Source organism: Caenorhabditis elegans, chromosome V (genome assembly GCF_000002985.6).
Source record: "Caenorhabditis elegans chromosome V".
Taxonomy (NCBI): Eukaryota; Metazoa; Nematoda; class Chromadorea; order Rhabditida; family Rhabditidae; genus Caenorhabditis; species Caenorhabditis elegans.
Genome location: NC_003283.11, coordinates 14,042,424 through 14,056,444, shown reverse-complemented (window position 1 = coordinate 14,056,444; position 14,021 = coordinate 14,042,424). Strand labels below are relative to the sequence as shown.

General features: G+C 36.8%; 3 protein-coding genes, 1 non-coding gene and 3 pseudogenes across 7 annotated transcripts; 4 read left to right on the top strand and 3 right to left on the bottom strand.

Annotated features, from left to right (window-relative positions):
- Positions 1-1,781: 1,781 nt before the first annotated feature.
- Positions 1,782-6,871, bottom strand: F58D12.1 (uncharacterized protein; the record flags this gene model as incomplete). Its single annotated transcript, NM_001356753.1, has 5 exons — positions 1,782-1,889; positions 1,959-2,042; positions 2,111-2,192; positions 6,442-6,524; positions 6,824-6,871. The coding sequence occupies 5 exons, from the start codon at positions 6,869-6,871 to the stop codon at positions 1,782-1,784; spliced, it is 405 nt and encodes a 134-aa protein (NP_001343571.1).
- On the top strand, positions 2,736-6,150 carry F58D12.2 (annotated as a pseudogene). The gene has a single exon. A coding segment is annotated over exon 1 (3,415 nt).
- On the top strand, positions 6,785-7,628 carry F58D12.5 (C2H2-type domain-containing protein; the record flags this gene model as incomplete). Its single annotated transcript, NM_001269623.1, has 3 exons — positions 6,785-7,099; positions 7,187-7,405; positions 7,452-7,628. The coding sequence occupies 3 exons, from the start codon at positions 6,785-6,787 to the stop codon at positions 7,626-7,628; spliced, it is 711 nt and encodes a 236-aa protein (NP_001256552.1).
- Positions 7,629-7,854: 226 nt separating this feature from the next.
- Positions 7,855-8,607, bottom strand: T08G5.8 (annotated as a pseudogene). The gene is made up of 3 exons: positions 8,438-8,607; positions 8,022-8,393; positions 7,855-7,965 (listed from the first exon to the last, which is right to left on the bottom strand). Coding segments are annotated over exons 1-3 (653 nt in total).
- Positions 8,608-10,123: 1,516 nt separating this feature from the next.
- On the top strand, positions 10,124-10,999 carry T08G5.9 (annotated as a pseudogene). The gene is made up of 4 exons: positions 10,124-10,206; positions 10,248-10,418; positions 10,463-10,834; positions 10,891-10,999. Coding segments are annotated over exons 1-4 (735 nt in total).
- Positions 11,000-11,227: 228 nt separating this feature from the next.
- T08G5.7 (C2H2-type domain-containing protein) lies at positions 11,228-12,071 on the bottom strand (the record flags this gene model as incomplete). Its single annotated transcript, NM_074086.3, has 3 exons — positions 11,228-11,404; positions 11,451-11,669; positions 11,757-12,071. 3 exons carry the CDS (start codon positions 12,069-12,071, stop codon positions 11,228-11,230), a joined length of 711 nt encoding a protein of 236 aa, NP_506487.3.
- On the top strand, positions 11,297-12,901 carry T08G5.19. The gene is made up of 3 exons (NR_102091.1): positions 11,297-11,393; positions 11,748-12,032; positions 12,332-12,901.
- Positions 12,902-14,021: the final 1,120 nt, after the last annotated feature.

Below are 14,021 nucleotides of genomic sequence, written 5' to 3'. Positions count from 1 at the left end.
CTATCTCCTCAGAGAGGCAAGATATCAAAAAGTGATTAACTAAGAAATTGTAGAACATATCAAAAACTATAATAATTAATTCAAATCATGCGTTTATCTCTTAAGATGAGGGAGTTAGAGCAGCCAGTAGAATAACAAAAAGTATGCAATACAAATGTAAGTCTAACTCCCCCATCTTGAAAGATAAAAACGTAGGTTAAATTGAATATTATAGTTTTTGATGTGCTCAACAAGTTTTCAGTTGATCACTTGTTGATATCTCGCCTCTCCGAAAAGATAGGAGTTGTCGAAGTTAAGGTATCTAGAGCCGTAGAGAGTAGGAAGAACCTGATGGTTTCTTATTAAGGAAAAGAAAATATAACACCAAACTTGTAAAAAATGTTAATTTGATCATTTATGTGAGTAGTTGAGTCATTTTTTAAGGAAAATTGGAGACAACACTTACATAAGAAATTTGGCGTGGCATAGATCCATTGGTAGATTGGAACATTGAAATTTGATCAGAATTATTTGTATTTTTAGTGATTTTGATTAATTTGTAGCTTTATTCTAGTGAAATCTTGGATTTCATAAAAGTTTTTAACCAATTGTGCAAGATTTCCCTTGATAAATGTTGCTTTACTTTTTTATCGATTTCGTTGTAAAGAAAAATCATTTTTCTGTGTTATCAGTCAAATTAATGACTAAAACTCTTTAAAAAGATTCAAACTATTAGTAAAAATTCTAATGGAATATTTATGCAATAAATTGCTCTAAAATCAATTTTTATTTGCAAAATTCTGTTTTTGGTCAAAAAAAATTTTCAGATTCGCCGAAATTCAGAGCTCATTTCGAGCTTATTTGGGGAAAAATTTATATTAAAATGAAGTAAATCGCATCGCGAACAGTCTCTGGGCGGTCCCGCATGTTGAAAATTGCTTTAAAATCCCTAAAATCCAGCAAAAACGCGATATTTTACTGTTTTGCTACACATTAATTCCAATTCGTGCGACGTCTGCAGCAAACGCGCTCCCGCGCCAAAACCACTTTTTTCGTTGTTCTCTCCCGATTTGAGGCGCTGTGATCCAGTTGTTGGCGGCGCCGGAGGCACGGTCAGCGGCTGGTAATTTAAATGTAAATCAGAAGAAATTCCAAATCTTGTGATAATTTTGTATGTTTGTCTGCGTTGCGTCTGCCCTGTGGTCTTTCGCCGCATGGTGGCCGAAGAAATATCGGCCACGCAGCCGTGTACTCCATACGGACAACAAGCACCTAATTTTCTTTTAACAATGTCACATGATTTTGTAATTTTTCGAGACAGACTTCAAATTATCGTTCCCGAAATGCTCGACGAGTAAACGCGCTCCATTGAACACTTTTTTCGCGCGCATTCAAATTTAGTTTTTTCATGCCTCCAATATTTTTGTATGGAAAATTGATCGTTTCGCACTGAATTTGTAAATTTTGGAAGAAAATTTTTAACCAAAAATGCTGAAAAAAAAAATTAAAATTAAATTCTTGAAAAAAAATAAATTTTTTTCACATTCCAAAAATCACAGATAAGACTACAAAATATCATGAGGGCCACTCCTCGGAAAAAGCTGGGAAAAAAGACAATATTCAAGTCGACTTGGAAACATTCGTAGCCTGTTTTTTTTCAGGAATCGAAAATCAGCAGAACTCTACACATCATCAGTGCATTGAGAAGACAATATAATACGTTTATAAATTGGAAAATTTATTATTAATATTATTCACTTTATTATAATTAAACTTAAAAAAAATAAATATTAACAAAGTTATTAAGAGAGCGGACGCATTTTGTGCAGTGGAGGTGGGTCGCCCTTTTCTGCAAAATCCAGGAGTTCGAGACGAAGAAGTGGATGAAGAAGGCGGTGGAGGTGGACTATCTGAAAATTTTCCAATTTAAAAACCTAGGGGAGACTGAATTTTCGGACTTTTACATAAATCTGACTGACCAAGAGAAAAAAATCCGATTTTTGTAGGAAATCCAGGAGTTCGAGATGAAGAAGTTGATGAAGATGTTGGTGGTGATGAAATATCTGAAATGTTTTAATTTAAAAACCTAGGGAAGGCTGACTTTTCGGATTTTTACATAAATCTGACTGACCAAGAAAAAAAAATAGGGGTTTTGGCAGATCCAGGAGCTGGAGACGAAGAAGCTGATGAAGATGGTGGACGTGGTGGACGATCTGAAATGTTTCAATTTAAAAACCTAGGAAAGACTGAATTTTCGGAATTATACATCAATTAAACTGACATAGAGAAAAAATCCGATTTTTGTAGAAAATCCCGTCGTTCCAGGCGAAGAAGTGGATGAAGGTGTTGGTGGTGATGGAATATCTGAAATGTTTCAATTTAAAAACCTAGGAAAGACTGACTTTTCGGAATTATACATCAATTAAACTGACATAGAGAAAAAATCCGATTTTTGTAGAAAATCCCGTCGTTCCAGGCGAAGAAGTGGATGAAGGTATTGGTGGTGATGGAATATCTGAAATGTTTCAATTTAAAAACCTAGGAAAGACTGACTTTTCGGAATTATACATCAATTAAACTGACATAGAGAAAAAATCCGATTTTTGTAGAAAATCCCGTCGTTCCAGGCGAAGAAGTGGATGAAGGTGTTGGTGGTGATGGAATATCTGAAATGCCCCTCTACTGAACCGTCAATTCTTTCAAACAGCAATGTCTACAATCAGAAGCCAGCGAATCGTGATCTATATTCCTCGGTGATGAAGAAGAACCCTGTGCTGAAGAAAGTTGTCGAATCGATTAATCTGGTATCTACTGCTCATTCCTTTGAGAAGAAATCGAATCTAGCTGTTCTGGAAAACCTGCCCGATGCGAAAAACCCGGATCAAGTTAGTTCCGATTTTAATCTGGTTAAATCTTTCTCCCTTGAATTCTCTCTCCCTGTTCCCACTGAAGTTTTTAGAGTTGCTACCAAAAATTCCAAAATCATTTCCCGGCCAACTAAAGTTCGTTTCAATTCTGAATCCCTTCGCGATGAATTTCTTACTGGTTTCTATAAAAATTGGCGCAACTTTTCCTCTATTCCGCAATCTCCTCGACCCATCCGTGCGCGTAGGGACTTGACTCCCCTCGAGCTTGTCGCGCTTCGTGAACTCCGTAAGGAGGCCTACGAAGCGAACCAGGCTGCGGGCTGCATTGCGCACGTTATCCGGGATCTTGAAATTGTGGACCTGATCTATCCTCGTCCTTTTCCGATGAACCCAATTTCAATCCCTCTCGCCGCATAGGGAGACGGCCGCCTGACACTGAATGATTTAACGCCTCTTTCAAATGACATCCCAACACAACAAACATCACAATTAAATACAAAACTTAAACATAACTCAAAGGCGGCTCTCGTCTGTGTTTCAAAGCCCAAGCTGGTTAATTGCATGTAGGCTAATGCTCGTTCCATTGCATCGCTTGAAAAACTTGAATTTGTCCATAAGTTCGTAGCCTCTAATAGTTTAGACATCTTGTTTGTTACCGAAACATTTCTAAGTAATGCTTTTACTGATTTCTCATGCTCTTCACCTCACTATACCTGCATAAGATCTGATCGGCTTGAGTGCCATCCAAAAAATGCGGCGGAGGTACTGCTGTGTTTTTTCATAAAAAATGGGCTCTTACGCCTGTCTCAATTGCACCTTCCTTTTATCTCTCGCATTTTTGTCAAATTCTGGCATTAGACCATAAGCAATCCAAAACTAGATTTATACTGATATACCGCCCCCATCCACTACCGCAAGTAGAACCGCTGAGCTCTTTAAAAATCTAAACCAGCTTCTCGACTGCCCCTCCTATACTTATGTCCTCCTCGGTGATTTCAATTTTGCAAACACCAAGTGGAATTCAAATTTTCTTCCCACGGGCTCTGAGTATTTCTATAATTGGATGAAATTTCATGATCTGGCACAAATGGTAAATTTTCCGACTCGGTTTTCCAAATTAAACAGTGGCACGTTTCTTGATCTCATATTTACAAATAATTCCGGTGTTTTACAAAATTTAAAACCGGGTACTCCATTTATAAACTCAGATCATATTTCCATTTTCTTCTCCTTATCTCTCCCCCAGCCCACTCCTGCTCATTCTGCCCCTCCCAAGTCTTTTATGAATTTCAGAAAATGTGATTTTTTCAACCTCAATGGATACATGGTGTCATACAATTGGCCTAAACAGCTATCATTCTTTGCTCCACCTGATTCTAAGCTTAATCATTTTCTCAACATTTTTAATGAGCTTATCTCTGATTTCACTCCCCAATATCCAACATTAAGAGTTCAAAGTCCAAAAGTTACAGGTAGGAAATTATACAGAAAACTTCGTAAGCATCACCCAGACACTGAATCCTCAGTTTTGAAAAAGAGAGTTAAATCAAGATTAAAATTCCTCAAAAAGAAAAATATGGCTTTTGAAAATAAATTAATTCACTCTAAGAACTCTAAAAGTCTATTCTCTTACATTAGAAATCGTATAAAGCCTTCCAGTTCTCTCACTCATTTCTCTGTAGACAATAATAATGTTGATAAACCGATTGAAATGGCGGAAGTATTAGTTAAAGAGTTTTCAAAAAGTTTTGTTACTCATGATCCACCCTTCCCAACTTTTCCTTCCTGTGAGAGCACACCGTCCCCAGTAGATACATCGCCATTAACTATCGCGAGTACCATTCTTAAACTAAAACCCAAAATAGGTTATTCCCTTGACAACATAAATTTTTTTATTTTAAAAAAGTGCTGCGATTCCATTTCTATTCCTTTATCTCTAATTTTTAAAGAATTCATAACTACGAATTCATTCCCATCCTGCTGGAAAACCTCAATTGTGATACCTGTACACAAAAAGGGCAACAGTAGTGACCCCAAAAACTATAGGCCCATAGCCTTGACTCATCCATTGTCCAGATTATTCGAAAGAATAGTATTAAATCCTACCAGGAAAACATTCTCCCATAAGATATCCAAATTTCAGTTTGGATTCTTAAACAATAGATCGTGTATAACTGCCCACCTAAATGCTTCATCTAATTACCATAAAATTCTTTCGGTACCCAATCAGTTTGTTGATATTATCCTTTTCGATTTCGCTAAGGCGTTCGATTCGGTGCCACACGAGCTTCTTTTATGCAAATTGAGAAACTTCGGTTTCGATGATAACATTTGCTTGTGGTTTAAAGCCTTTATATCAGATCGCGTCTCAAAAGTGAAAATTGGTGATTCCTTGTCAAATTCTTCCTTCAAGAACTCTTCTGGTGTCCTACAAGGCACTGTCACTGGACCCTTTCTTTTTTTGGTCTATATAAATGACCTTCTTGATCTATTCCCCCCTGATGTTCACGTTATTGCATTTGCCGACGACCTCAAACTTTTCAGCAATAACTGTCAAAGCTTGCGGTCATCTATAAAAATAATTGAAAACTGGTGTAAAATTTGGCAGCTCAAGCTAGCCGAAAATAAAACAAAGGTACTTCATGTTGGTAAGAAAAACCCAAAATATAAATATTATGTAAACGGACAAAATATTGAATGTTGTTCTAAAGCCTGTGATCTTGGCATATGGGTCGATGATCAATTAGCTTATGAAAAACACATTCTAGTCAAAGTAAATGCAGCAATGTTTAAATGCCGCCAAATACTCAAAAACTTCCGCTCTCTTAATATGATGTTCTACTTCAAATTATTTAATACTTATATTAGACCAATTCTGGAATACGGATGTGAAATTTATCATCCTAAATCTGCTTCCCTGACCAAAAAATTAGAGCAGCCCCTACGTTACTTTTCTAGGCATGTTTTCAAGAAATGTAAAACTCAATACGATTCATATGAGCATCGCCTCAATCAGTCAAACCAGCAGTCCTTGAAGCACAGACGAGTCTTCCTTATATTGAAAACATTCCACAACATAATAACCGGCAAATATCATTTTCCAAATCTAGCCCTCTATCTTAAAAATTCCAAATCTCCCCGGTTTCCATATCAAATGACTGCAATAGGCAAAACAAATAACAACAGTTTTCTCCACACACATCTTACAATATGGAATTTAGTAACAAAACATTTCCCGGTGCCAGTGTCAGGCTATACGTTCTCCAAGCGCATTTCTTGCCTCCCTCTTGAATCTTATGTATGATCTCATTTCCTCACTCATTTGTACATGATGTCATATTTTTTTATTTTTTTATTTTTTTATTATTTTTTTCTCATCAACTTTTCTTGGAAATCATTTGTATCATCTGACCTCGGACATGTTCCAATCGTGTCACCTTATCATTCACATTTCTTACCTCATCTCATTTTTATTCCTCATTTTGCTCTTAATTTTCAAGGCAAGAAATAGTGAATAAATAAATTAAATTAAATGTTTCAATTTAAAAACCTAGGGAAGGCTGACTTTTCGGAATTAAACATCAATTAAACTGACATAGAGAAAAAAATAGGGTTTTCTGGCAGATCCAGGAGCTGGAGACGAAGAAGCTGATGAAGATGGCGGACGTGGTGGACGATCTGAAATTTTTCCATTTATAAACCTAGGAAAGACTGAATTTTCGGATTTCTACATGAGTTTTACTATTGAAAAATCCCGATTTTCGTAGAATTTTTTTAAAAACATTTCGAAGCGTGGGAACGTTATAGGGGGTCGTACTAGAGACAATTGGAAATTGAGATAATTAGAGAAAAGTCCTGAAAAAGTAGGTCATGGGAAAATGAGCACTGAAACTCACTATAAAAGGCAACTTTTTGTAATTTTGAAACTTTTTATCATCATGTCATTCATGACAAAATGCCCAAAATGTCCAACTTACGAATCTAAGAAGACTACCAATGTGTATCGACACCTTCGGGAAGTGCATAATGCGAGTGAGGCTGAAGTTGATCAATTCCGAATTCAGAGAAAAGAAGGTAAATCCTTGACGACAAAAGGCAGTGGAGCGTGGAAGTGTCCCGTATGCGAACTAGTTATTCCAACAGAGAAAGGCTTGAAGAACCATATGAACCAGAAGCACAGGAAGAAGCCCATCGATCCTTCGACAATCACTCTTGCTACAACGTCGCCCACAATGGTCTCGCCTCCTCCCAAGGTATTCTATCTGAAAATTTAAAACATTAAATATAAGTAATTACGTTTCAATTATGACAATTTGATCAGTTTCAGAACAATTTTTCAGAGAATCCAGCTACCCAAATCGACGGAAAAATCGCTTGTTTCTTCAGTAGCTACAGTTCGAGCCCAACCAACTCAGAAACCAGGAGGAAGGTACAAATGCCCTGTGGAAAACTGTACTTTCTTCAAGACAAGGAAGGAATTAGCGCTTCATTTCTCAGAAAAACATGATCCTGGATCTGAGCTGGAAACTATGAGCTTCGAAACGGAAACTGAGTTCAAAGTAATTTTGCAATTTTCCGGCCAGTAATTTTAGATTTTTTTTGAAGATTTGGCTCACCTGTCGACAAGAAGAGACGTGTAGTAGCATGCAGATCTCTCTCAGCTCTCACGATGGAAACCGCATCACCCATTTTCGCCTCTGCAGACACGAAGGAGGCCAACTCTCCCTAGGGGCAACAAAAAAGGGGGCAACATTTGAACTCTCCCTGGGGGCAACAAATTAGGGGGCAACATTTTTAATAAGTATATTCAATGGCGAACAAGTTTTTATTTTCCAACCTTTTGATAATTTAATAAAAAATTCGTCCAAATTTGAAGACAAATTTTAAAATTTCGACAATTAAAACAAATAGAAACAAAAAAAATAACCAAATAGAAACAAACAAATAAAGCACTACTAAATTATGAAAAACCTAAATTTAGCTTAATGGAACAGAACAGAACAGTAGCAGTCAATCAGAATCAGAGTCCACAATGTTTCTTCTCTTGGCAGAAGGCGAAGAAGTAGATGAAGAGCCAGACGATGATGGTATTGAGTGAATTGGTGATTCCTGTGATCTTCTGAAGTGGTATTGGTTATAAAGTTTAGAATTTTTGAAAACACAAAAGGTACTTACCCTTTAATATCAATAACTATTTTTTCCATCTCTGAAAAACATCCGTTGGCCAAGTCATTATCACTATCCACTGTTTTGTAAGAGATAGTCATTTGATCTGATTCAGACTTTCCGGTAGGTCGACAAATCAAAGCGATTTCGCATTTACTCTTCGGTATAACAGTTCCGAAAGAGGGCACAATAGTGTAGTCTCTGTAGTTTTTGTAATCAATTTTGTATTCAATTTGGAATAGCGACTCGTTTTCAAGGAAAAACTGTTGAATATCATCTGATTCGCTTGTTGTCAAAGATGTTACATTGCTTCTTAAAAAAGCAGGCTCAGGAATACTATTTTCAGTTGATTCCGATAGACGTTGTCTCTTTTGCTTGTTTCTGAAAAGTACTTGATAGTTGACACAGTAAAAAGTCTGAAATACCTCAAACGAGAAGATCGACGACATTGCCCCTACGCATTTTCACCGGTGAAGCTGACAATGCTGGTTTCACTACTGAGAGATTCATCTCCAAGCACTCCATCAGTCGTGGTGAGACTATCATTGGAATATATCGCCTGCGACATAGAAGAATTTGCCGGACTTGTATGCATCCTGCAAAAAAATTGTTTTAAGATAAATCTACGAATGGATACCCAAGGAGGGATCGGGAATGATTTCCTTTCGAACGAACGAACGAACGAACGAACGAACGAGTAGAGAGTATAGTAGAATTGGTTAGTCGAGATAAAGTTGTGTAAAGTTTGGCACCTTCATGCTTGTATTTTCTTCTTCTTTTTCTGTTCATATCTCAACCAACAAATTTTTTGATAAAAAACAATCAACTACAAAGTTGTACTTCAGATTAAGATATACAACTTTGTAGTTGATCACTTTGTCATAAAAAAATTTTCCACGGAGATATCGGCATCCGAAGTGAGTGCGTTTTTTGAGCTTAGGTGTTCTACTATACCTCAGGTTTTCGTCTGCAATAGTGTGCAGAACATCCGAACTAGAAAAACGACAAAAATTGCACTTTTCTATAATATCTGATCAAATTTTGAAAAGTTTTCAAAAAAATAAATTTTGGAAAATTTTATTAGATAGAGGTAGCCAAAGAGCATTTGAAGGTAGTCAATGAGCATTTATATATCAGATCTCATCTCCATTTTTTCCGGAATTTCAGGAAATGAGAAAGTGCACGACCTTCTTAGACATCAAAAAGTAACATGTTATTGAAAATCCTGATTTTTCAGCGAAAAAAACTGAAAATTCTGAAAAATTAGATAAAGGTAGTCAATGAGCAACTGAAGGTAGTCAATGAGCCGAAAGGTAGTCAATGATCTGAGGTAGTCAATGAGCAAAGGAAGTCAATGAGCCGAAAGGTAGTAATTGATCTGAGATAGTCAATGAGCAAAAGGTAGTCAAAGAGAAGGTAATCAAAGAGTGTTTGCCGAGTTTGAAGTATTTTTTAAGCCACTAACAATTTTCAGATTTGTAACTGTTCAAATTGATGAAGACACAAAACTCATGAATTGCTCATCTACGAAATGCAAAGCAAATCTTCCAAAAATGTGTATCCACTTTAGGGCTGTGCGGCTGATGACTCGGCTGATGGAGACAATCAAGTTTTTCAACGTGTTAGCACTGATCAATTAAAGAATATTTGTATTTGCAGTATTGGCTGAGTCATGAGCTTCTTATTCTAGAAAAAAAGTTTTTATAAAGTGCACACACCTTGACAAAACAGTCGGCTTTTTGAATCAGCCGAGTAACTCGGCTGTCGGCTGTCGGCTGATTGGAAAAACGAGTTTTTCTGGAAGGTGTGTGCACTTTTTTAAAAACTTTTTTCTAGAATTAGAAGCTCAAGACTCAGCCGATATGGCAAATACAAGTATTCCCTAATTGATCATTGCTAATACGTTGAAAAACGTTGATTTGCTCCAACAGCCGAGTCATCAGCCGCACAGCCCTAATCCACTTGTGAGGAAAAGGCTATTTGCGGTTAAAGTGTTTTTCTTATTTAGGTGCGCAGTGATTGCTAATGCCGATAGTGATTTCCGAAAGAAAGCATTCAATTCACATGTCGTCTATGCATCAACATTTTCAGTCGGATATTGAGAGAGAACAATGATTAACAAAACTCAAGCTAGAAGACATAAAAGAAAGTACAAATATCGTTCGAAAGGAAATCATTCCCGATCCCTCCTTGGGTATCCATTCGTAGATTTATCTTAAAACAATTTTTTTGCAGGATGCATACAAGTCCGGCAAATTCTTCTATGTCGCAGGCGATATATTCCAATGATAGTCTCACCACGACTGATGGAGTGCTTGGAGATGAATCTCTCAGTAGTGAAACCAGCATTGTCAGCTTCACCGGTGAAAATGCGTAGGGGCAATGTCGTCGATCTTCTCGTTTGAGGTATTTCAGACTTTTTACTGTGTCAACTATCAAGTACTTTTCAGAAACAAGCAAAAGAGACAACGTCTATCGGAATCAACTGAAAATAGTATTCCTGAGCCTGCTTTTTTAAGAAGCAATGTAACATCTTTGACAACAAGCGAATCAGATGATATTCAACAGTTTTTCCTTGAAAACGAGTCGCTATTCCAAATTGAATACAAAATTGATTACAAAAACTACAGAGACTACACTATTGTGCCCTCTTTCGGAACTGTTATACCGAAGAGTAAATGCGAAATCGCTTTGATTTGTCGACCTACCGGAAAGTCTGAATCAGATCAAATGACTATCTCTTACAAAACAGTGGATAGTGATAATGACTTGGCCAACGGATGTTTTTCAGAGATGGAAAAAATAGTTATTGATATTAAAGGGTAAGTACCTTTTGTGTTTTCAAAAATTCTAAACTTTATAACCAATACCACTTCAGAAGATCACAGGAATCACCAATTCACTCAATACCATCATCGTCTGGCTCTTCATCTACTTCTTCGCCTTCTGCCAAGAGAAGAAACATTGTGGACTCTGATTCTGATTGACTGCTACTGTTCTGTTCTGTTCCATTAAGCTAAATTTAGGTTTTTCATAATTTAGTAGTGCTTTATTTGTTTGTTTCTATTTGGTTATTTTTTTTGTTTCTATTTGTTTTAATTGTCGAAATTTTAAAATTTGTCTTCAAATTTGGACGAATTTTTTATTAAATTATCAAAAGGTTGGAAAATAAAAACTTGTTCGCCATTGAATATACTTATTAAAAATGTTGCCCCCTAATTTGTTGCCCCCAGGGAGAGTTCAAATGTTGCCCCCTTTTTTGTTGCCCCTAGGGAGAGTTGGCCTCCTTCGTGTCTGCAGAGGCGAAAATGGGTGATGCGGTTTCCATCGTGAGAGCTGAGAGAGATCTGCATGCTACTACACGTCTCTTCTTGTCGACAGGTGAGCCAAATCTTCAAAAAAAATCTAAAATTACTGGCCGGAAAATTGCAAAATTACTTTGAACTCAGTTTCCGTTTCGAAGCTCATAGTTTCCAGCTCAGATCCAGGATCATGTTTTTCTGAGAAATGAAGCGCTAATTCCTTCCTTGTCTTGAAGAAAGTACAGTTTTCCACAGGGCATTTGTACCTTCCTCCTGGTTTCTGAGTTGGTTGGGCTCGAACTGTAGCTACTGAAGAAACAAGCGATTTTTCCGTCGATTTGGGTAGCTGGATTCTCTGAAAAATTGTTCTGAAACTGATCAAATTGTCATAATTGAAACGTAATTACTTATATTTAATGTTTTAAATTTTCAGATAGAATACCTTGGGAGGAGGCGAGACCATTGTGGGCGACGTTGTAGCAAGAGTGATTGTCGAAGGATCGATGGGCTTCTTCCTGTGCTTCTGGTTCATATGGTTCTTCAAGCCTTTCTCTGTTGGAATAACTAGTTCGCATACGGGACACTTCCACGCTCCACTGCCTTTTGTCGTCAAGGATTTACCTTCTTTTCTCTGAATTCGGAATTGATCAACTTCAGCCTCACTCGCATTATGCACTTCCCGAAGGTGTCGATACACATTGGTAGTCTTCTTAGATTCGTAAGTTGGACATTTTGGGCATTTTGTCATGAATGACATGATGATAAAAAGTTTCAAAATTACAAAAAGTTGCCTTTTATAGTGAGTTTCAGTGCTCATTTTCCCATGACCTACTTTTTCAGGACTTTTCTCTAATTATCTCAATTTCCAATTGTCTCTAGTACGACCCCCTATAACGTTCCCACGCTTCGAAATGTTTTTAAAAAAATTCTACGAAAATCGGGATTTTTCAATAGTAAAACTCATGTAGAAATCCGAAAATTCAGTCTTTCCTAGGTTTATAAATGGAAAAATTTCAGATCGTCCACCACGTCCGCCATCTTCATCAGCTTCTTCGTCTCCAGCTCCTGGATCTGCCAGAAAACCCTATTTTTTTCTCTATGTCAGTTTAATTGATGTTTAATTCCGAAAAGTCAGCCTTCCCTAGGTTTTTAAATTGAAACATTTAATTTAATTTATTTATTCACTATTTCTTGCCTTGAAAATTAAGAGCAAAATGAGGAATAAAAATGAGATGAGGTAAGAAATGTGAATGATAAGGTGACACGATTGGAACATGTCCGAGGTCAGATGATACAAATGATTTCCAAGAAAAGTTGATGAGAAAAAAATAATAAAAAAATAAAAAAATAAAAAAATATGACATCATGTACAAATGAGTGAGGAAATGAGATCATACATAAGATTCAAGAGGGAGGCAAGAAATGCGCTTGGAGAACGTATAGCCTGACACTGGCACCGGGAAATGTTTTGTTACTAAATTCCATATTGTAAGATGTGTGTGGAGAAAACTGTTGTTATTTGTTTTGCCTATTGCAGTCATTTGATATGGAAACCGGGGAGATTTGGAATTTTTAAGATAGAGGGCTAGATTTGGAAAATGATATTTGCCGGTTATTATGTTGTGGAATGTTTTCAATATAAGGAAGACTCGTCTGTGCTTCAAGGACTGCTGGTTTGACTGATTGAGGCGATGCTCATATGAATCGTATTGAGTTTTACATTTCTTGAAAACATGCCTAGAAAAGTAACGTAGGGGCTGCTCTAATTTTTTGGTCAGGGAAGCAGATTTAGGATGATAAATTTCACATCCGTATTCCAGAATTGGTCTAATATAAGTATTAAATAATTTGAAGTAGAACATCATATTAAGAGAGCGGAAGTTTTTGAGTATTTGGCGGCATTTAAACATTGCTGCATTTACTTTGACTAGAATGTGTTTTTCATAAGCTAATTGATCATCGACCCATATGCCAAGATCACAGGCTTTAGAACAACATTCAATATTTTGTCCGTTTACATAATATTTATATTTTGGGTTTTTCTTACCAACATGAAGTACCTTTGTTTTATTTTCGGCTAGCTTGAGCTGCCAAATTTTACACCAGTTTTCAATTATTTTTATAGATGACCGCAAGCTTTGACAGTTATTGCTGAAAAGTTTGAGGTCGTCGGCAAATGCAATAACGTGAACATCAGGGGGGAATAGATCAAGAAGGTCATTTATATAGACCAAAAAAAGAAAGGGTCCAGTGACAGTGCCTTGTAGGACACCAGAAGAGTTCTTGAAGGAAGAATTTGACAAGGAATCACCAATTTTCACTTTTGAGACGCGATCTGATATAAAGGCTTTAAACCACAAGCAAATGTTATCATCGAAACCGAAGTTTCTCAATTTGCATAAAAGAAGCTCGTGTGGCACCGAATCGAACGCCTTAGCGAAATCGAAAAGGATAATATCAACAAACTGATTGGGTACCGAAAGAATTTTATGGTAATTAGATGAAGCATTTAGGTGGGCAGTTATACACGATCTATTGTTTAAGAATCCAAACTGAAATTTGGATATCTTATGGGAGAATGTTTTCCTGGTAGGATTTAATACTATTCTTTCGAATAATCTGGACAATGGATGAGTCAAGGCTATGGGCCTATAGTTTTTGGGGTCACTACTGTTGCCCTTTTTGTGTACAGGTATCACAATTGAGG